The sequence below is a fragment of the Coturnix japonica genome, unplaced genomic scaffold (genome assembly GCF_001577835.2).
Source record: "Coturnix japonica isolate 7356 unplaced genomic scaffold, Coturnix japonica 2.1 chrUnrandom915, whole genome shotgun sequence".
Classification (NCBI taxonomy): Eukaryota; Metazoa; Chordata; class Aves; order Galliformes; family Phasianidae; genus Coturnix; species Coturnix japonica.
Genome location: NW_015440267.1, coordinates 8,939 through 15,484, shown reverse-complemented (window position 1 = coordinate 15,484; position 6,546 = coordinate 8,939). Strand labels below are relative to the sequence as shown.

At 58.9% G+C, this 6,546-nt stretch overlaps 1 protein-coding gene across 1 annotated transcript in view; it reads left to right on the top strand.

The window, feature by feature from the left end:
- Window positions 1-722: 722 nt before the first annotated feature.
- LOC107307788 (multiple epidermal growth factor-like domains protein 8) overlaps window positions 723-6,546 on the top strand; it is a gene marked incomplete at its 3' end in the record, with an annotated part of 14,747 nt that continues 8,923 nt past the window's right edge. Inside the window, exons 1-2 of the mRNA XM_015851287.2 lie at window positions 723-827; window positions 5,029-6,121. Coding sequence (XP_015706773.1) covers window positions 5,962-6,121 — 160 coding nt within the window. The remainder of the gene's footprint in view (window positions 828-5,028; window positions 6,122-6,546) is intronic.

Genomic DNA, 6,546 nt, shown 5'->3' with positions numbered 1-6,546 from the left:
ATGGGTCTCTATGGGTCTCTATGGGTCCCTGTGGGTCTCTATGTGTCCCTATGGGTCCCTATGGGTCTCTATGGGTCTCTATGGGTCCCTATGGGCCTCTATGTGTCTCTATGGGTCTCTATGGGTCTCTATGGGTCCCTATGTGTCTCTATGGGTCTCTATGGGTCTCTATGTGTCCCTATGTGTCCCTATGTGTCTCTATGGGTCCCTATGGGTCCCTATGAGTCTCTATGTGTCTCTATGGGTCCCTATGGGACTCTATGGGTCCCTTTGGGGTCTCTATGGGTCTCCATGGGTCTCTATGGGGTCCCTATGGGTCCCTATGTGTCTCTATGGGTCCCTATGTGTCCCTATGGGTCCCTATGGGTCTCTATGGGTCCCTATGTGTCTCTATGGGTCCCTATGTGTCTCTATGGGTCCCTATGGGTCCCTATGGGTCCCTATGTGTCTCTATGAGTCTCTAAGGGTCTCTATGGGTCTCTATGGGTCTCTATGGGTCCCTATGTGTCTGTATGCGTCCCTATATGTCTCTATGGGTCCCTATGTGTCTCTATGGGTCCCTATGTGTCCCTATGTGTCCCTATGTTTCTCTATGGGGTCTCTCTATGGGGTCCCATATGGGTTTTCCGCCCAATGGAGCGCCGTGGAGGACCGGGTGCGGCGCTCTGTCCCTCCATCTCTATGATCATTGGCGCCGCTCTGGTCTCGCGTTTCCTGTTTCGGCTCCTCCTCCTTGCGCTATCCCCCCTACGTGACTCCGCCCTTTCCGGCGTCGCTCTGTCCCGCTCGTCTCTGTGCTCCGGAGTCCTCCAACGCCGTGCGGAGAGGTGAGGAGTTGTGGGCCGGCCCCATAGAGATGCACGGCGCCCCATAACGCCCCATAGAACCCCATAGAGCTCCATAGAGCCCCATAGAGCCCCATAGAGCTCCATAGAGCTCCATAGAGCCCCATAGAACCCCATAGAGCCCCATAGAGCCCCGTAGAGCCCCATAGAGCCCCATAGAGCTCCATAACACCCCATAGCACCCCATAGAGCTCCATAGAGCCCCATAGAGCCCCATAGAGCTCCATAGAGCCCCATAGAACCCCATAGAGCCCCACAGAACCCCATAGAGCTCCATAGCACCCCATAGCACCCCATAGAGCTCCATAGAGCCCCATAGAACCCCATAGAGCCCCATAGAACCCCATAGAGCTCCATAGAACCCCATAGAGCCCCATAGAATCCCATAGAGCTCCATAGAGCCCCATAGAGCTCCATAGAACCCCATAGAGCCCCATAGAACACCATAGAGCTCCATAGAGCCCCATAGAGCCCCATAGAACCCCATAGAGCTCCATAGAACCCTATAGAGCCCCATAGAGCTCCATAGAACCCCATAGAGCTCCATAGAACCCCATAGAATCCCATAGACCCCATAGAGCTCCACAGAGCCCCATAGAACCCCATAGTGCCCCATAGAACCCCATAGCACCCCATAGAACCCCATAGCGCCCCATAGAACCCCATAGAGCTCCATAGAGCCCCATAGAACCCCATAGAGCTCCATAGAACCCCATAGAGCCCCTTAGAGCCCCATAGAACCCCATCGAGCTCCATAGAACCCCATAGAATCCCATAGAGCTTCATAGAGCTCCATAGAGCCCCATAGAGCCCCATAGAACCCCATAGAGCTCCATAGAGCCCCATAGAGCTCCATAGAACCCCATAGAGCTCCATAGAGCCCCATAGTGCCCCATAGTGCCCCATAGAACCCCATAGTGCCCCATAGAACCCCATAGAGCCCCATAGGGGCCCTCAGCTCCACAGCCCCCATAGCTCTCAGTGGGGATTCGGCCCATAGAGACCCCATAGACTCGCTGCCCCATAGGGAGGGGGATGGGGGGCGGTGGGGCTCGTCTATGGGATGCTCTATGGGGCAGGAGAGCGATGTGGGGCTGGGGCTCCCATTGATCCCTATGGGGCTGGCTGTGGGGCTGGGGCTCCCCATAGATCCCTATGGGGCTGGCTGTGGGGCTGGGGCTCCCCATTGATCCCTATGGGGCTGGCTGTGGGGCTGGGCCTCCCCATTGATCCCTATGGGCCTGGTTGTGGGGCTGGGGCTCCCCATTGATCCCTATGGGGCTGGTTGTGGGGCTGGGGCTCCCCATTGATCCCTATGGGGCTGGCTGTGAGGCTGGGGCTCCCCATTGATCCCTATGGGGCTGGCTGTGAGGCTGGGGCTCCCCATTGATCCCTATGGGGCTGGCTGTGGGGCTGGGGCTCCCCATAGATCCCTATGGGGCTGGTTGTGGGGCTGGGGCTCCCATTGATCCCTATGGGGCTGGCTGTGGGGCTGGGACTCCCCATTGATCCCAATGGGGCTGGCTATGGGGCTGGGGCTCCCCATTGATCCCTATGGGTCTGGTTGTGGGGCTGGGGCTCCCCATTGATCCCTATGGGGCTGGTTATGGGCTGGGGCCTCCCATCTGATCCATGGGTGGCTGGCCTTTTTATGGGGCTGGGGCTCCCAAATTGATCCCTACCTGGTGGCTGGTTCTGGGAGCCTGGGCCTCCCCCACCGCTGATCCCTATGCGGGCGGGCTATGGGGCTGGGGTCTCCGCTCATGATCTATGGTGGGTCTGTGTGAGGGTTGAGGCGCTCTCCCGATTCGATCCTATGGGGCTGGTCTGCTGCGGGCTCGGGCCTCCCGCAGTCTGATCTCCTATGGGGTCTGGTCTGTGGCTGAGGGCTCCCCGATTGATTCGATCGGGGCTGGTTGCGTGGGGGCTGGAACTTGCCTCCTATTGATCCCTATGGGCGTTGGTTGTGGGGCTGGGCTTTCCCCATTGAGCCCTACGGGGCTGGCTATGTGGGTGGGGTTCCTGTTCTGGCGGCCTGGCTGGTTGGGCTGGGGCTCCCACATGTGAATCCCTTATGGCGCTTTGGTTGTGTGGGGACTGCGGCCCTCCCACCAGTGATCCCTATGGGGCTGGCTATGGGGTGGGGTTTCCTGTTATGGGGCTGGTTATCGGGCTTGCGGGTCTTTCCATAGACCTATGGGCTGGCCTTCGGGCTGGGGCTTCCCCATTGGAGGACTCCCCTATGGGGCTGGTTGTGGGGCTGGGCCTCCCCATTGATCCCTATGGGGCTGGCTGTGGGGCTGGGGCTCCCCATTGATCGCTATGGGGCTGGCTGTGGGGCTGGGGCTCCCATAGATCCCTATGGGGCTTGCTGTGGGGCTGGGGCTACCATTGATCACTATGGGGCTGGCTGTGGGGCTGGGGCTCCCCATTGATCCCTATGGGGCTGGCTATGGGGTGGGGTTCCTGTTATGGGGCTGGTTATGGGGCTGGGGCTCCCCATTGATCCCTATGGGGCTGGTTGTGGGGCTGGGGCTCCACATTGATCCCTATGGGGCTGGTTGTGGGGCTGGGGCTTCCCATTGATCCCTATGGGGCTGGCTGTGGGGCTGGGGCTCCCATTGATCCCTATGGGGCTGGTTGTGGGGCTGGGGCTCCCCATTGATCGCTATGGGGCTGGCTGTGGGGCTGGGACTCCACATTGATCCCTATGGGGCTGGCTGTGGGGCTGGGGCTCTCCATTGATCCCTATGGGGCTGGTTGTGGGGCTGGGCCTCCACATTGATCCCTATGGGGCTGGTTGTGGGGCTGGGCCTCCCCATTGATCCCTATGGGGCTGGTTGTGGGGCTGGGGCTCCCCATAGATCCCTATGGGGCTGGCTATGGGGTGGGGTTCCTGTTATGGGGCTGGTTATGGGGCTGGGGCTCCCCATTGATCCCTACAGGGCTGGCTATGGGGCTGGGGCTCCCCATAGATCTCTATGGAGCTGGTTGTGGGGCTGGGGCTCCCCATTGATCCCTATGGGGCTGGTTGTGGGGCTGGGACTCCCCATAGATCCCTATGGGGCTGGCTGTGGGGCTGGGGCTCCCACTGATCCCTATGGGGCTGGCTGTGGGGCTGGGGCTCCTCATTGAGCCCTATGGGACATGCTATAGGGTTGGGCTCCAGCTGGATATCCAGACTGGATATGGGGCTGGGACCCCTTATGGGACCTGCTGTGGGGCAGGACCCTGATATGGGGCTGGGACAACTTATGGGTCCTGCTATGGGCCTGGAAACCCTATATGGAACCTGCTATGGGGCAGGAGCCCGCTATGGGGCTGGATATGGGGCTGGAGACCCTATTTGGGACCTGCTATGGGGCTGGATATGGGGCTGGGACCCCTTACAGGACCTGCTATGGGGCAGGATCCTGCTATGGGGCAGGACCCTGCTATTGGGCTGGATATGGGGCTGGGACCCCTTATGGGACCTGCTATGAGGCAGGACCCCACTATGGGGCTGGATATGGGGCTGGGGCCCCTTATGGCTCCTGCTATTGGGCTGGTACCAGTTATGGGACCTGCTATGGGGCAGGACCCTACTATGGGGCTGGAAACCCTATATGGGACCTGCTATGGGGCAGGGGGCTGGATATGGGGCTGGGACCCCTTATGGGACCTGCTATGGGGCAGGACCCTGCTATTGGGCTGGATATGGGGCAGGACCCCTTACAGGACCTGCTATGGGGCAGGATCCCGCTATGGGGCTGGGACCCCTTATGGGACCTCCTATGGGGCAGGACCCTGCTATGGGGCTGGATATTGGTCTGGGACCCCTTATGGGACCTACTATGGGGCTGGAAACCCTATATGGGTTCTGCTAATGGGGCAGAACCCCGCTATGGGGCTGGGACCCCTTATGGGACCTGCTATGGGGCAGGACCCCGCTATGGGGCTGGATATGGGGCTGGAAGCCCTTATAGGACCTACTATGGGGCTGGAAACCCTATATGGAACCTGCTGTGGGGCAGGGCCCCACTATGGGGCTGGATATGGGGCTGTGACCCCTTATGGCTCCTGCTATGGGGCTGGATATGGGGCTGGGACCCCTTATGGCTCCTGCTATGGGGCAGGACCCCGCTATGGGTCCCGCTATGGGGCAGAGCCCCCTATAACCCCCCCCCCCTCCATCTCTTTCCAGCTCCAGCTCGAAGCCCCGCCCACTCCGAGAAGACCACGCCCACCATCACAGAGGCCACGCCCCCTCATTATAATACCGACCCCACAAGCCCAGCCCACCATCCAGAGGCCACGCCCCCTCATTATAATGCCGACCCCATAAGCCACGCCTCCTCATTATAATACCACCCCTTAAGCCACACCCCATCATTATAATACCACCCCTTAAGCCACGCCCCTCATTATAATACCACCTCTTAAGCCCCGCCCCCTCACTATAATACTGCCCCATTAAGCCACGCCCCTCAGTAAATGTCGCCGCTAAGCCACGCCCCCTCATTATAATACCGACCCTTTAAGCCACGCCCCCTCATTATAATACTGCCCACTAAGCCCCGCCCCCTCATTATAATACCGCCCCCAAGCCGCGCCCCCTCATTATAATAAAGCTCCTTAAGCCCTGCCCCTCATTATAATAAAGCTCCTTAAGCCCCGCCCCCTCATTATAATAACACCCCATTTAAGCCATGCCCCCTCATTATAATAAAGCTCCTTAAGCCCCGCCCCCTCATTATAATAAAGCTCCTTAAGCTCCGCCCCCTCAGTATAATAAAGTCACTTAAGCACCGCCCCCTCATTATAATACTGCCCCCTTAAGCCACGCCCCCCATAATGCTGACCCCTTAAGCCACGCCCCCTCATTACGATACAGACTCCTTAAGCCACGCCCCCTCGTTACAATACCACCCCTTAAGCCACGCCCCCTCATTATAATACTGGCCCCTTAAGCCACACTCCCTCATTATAATACCACCCATCAAGCCCCGCCCCTCATTATAATACCACCCTTAAGCCACGCCCACTATCACATAGGCCACGCCCCCATTATAATACCACCCCTTAAGCCCTGCCCCCTCATTATAATACTGGCCCCTAAGCCCCGCCCACTGCTGCCATGGCCCCGCCCCTTTTGTGGGCGTGGCTTTGTGTGTGTGTGGGCGGGGCGGTGGGCGGGGCTTGCACCGGAAGGAGGTGGAGCTTAAAAGGGGGCGGGGCTTTGAGTGACGGGCCCGGGAACTACTCGGTCATGGGGGAGTGTGTCTGGGTGCTGCAAGGTGAGTGGGGATAGGGGGGCACCCCATAGAAACCCCATAGAAACCCCATAGAGACTCATTGGGACCCATAGAGACCCCATAGAGACCCATAGAGACCCATAGAGATACATAGGGACCCATAGGGACCCATAGGGACACATAGACCCATAGAAACCCCATAGAGACCCCATAGGGACACATAGGGACCCCATAGAGACCCATAGAGACCCATAGGGACCCATAGCGACCCCATAGGGACCCATAGAGACCCATAGAGACCCCATAGGGACACATAGGGATCCATAGGGACCCATAGGGACCCATAGGGACCCATAGAGACCCCATGGAAACCCCATAGAGACCCCATAGAGACCCCATAGAGACCCCATAGAGATACATAGGGACCCATAGGGACCCATAGGGACACATAGACCCATAGAAACCCC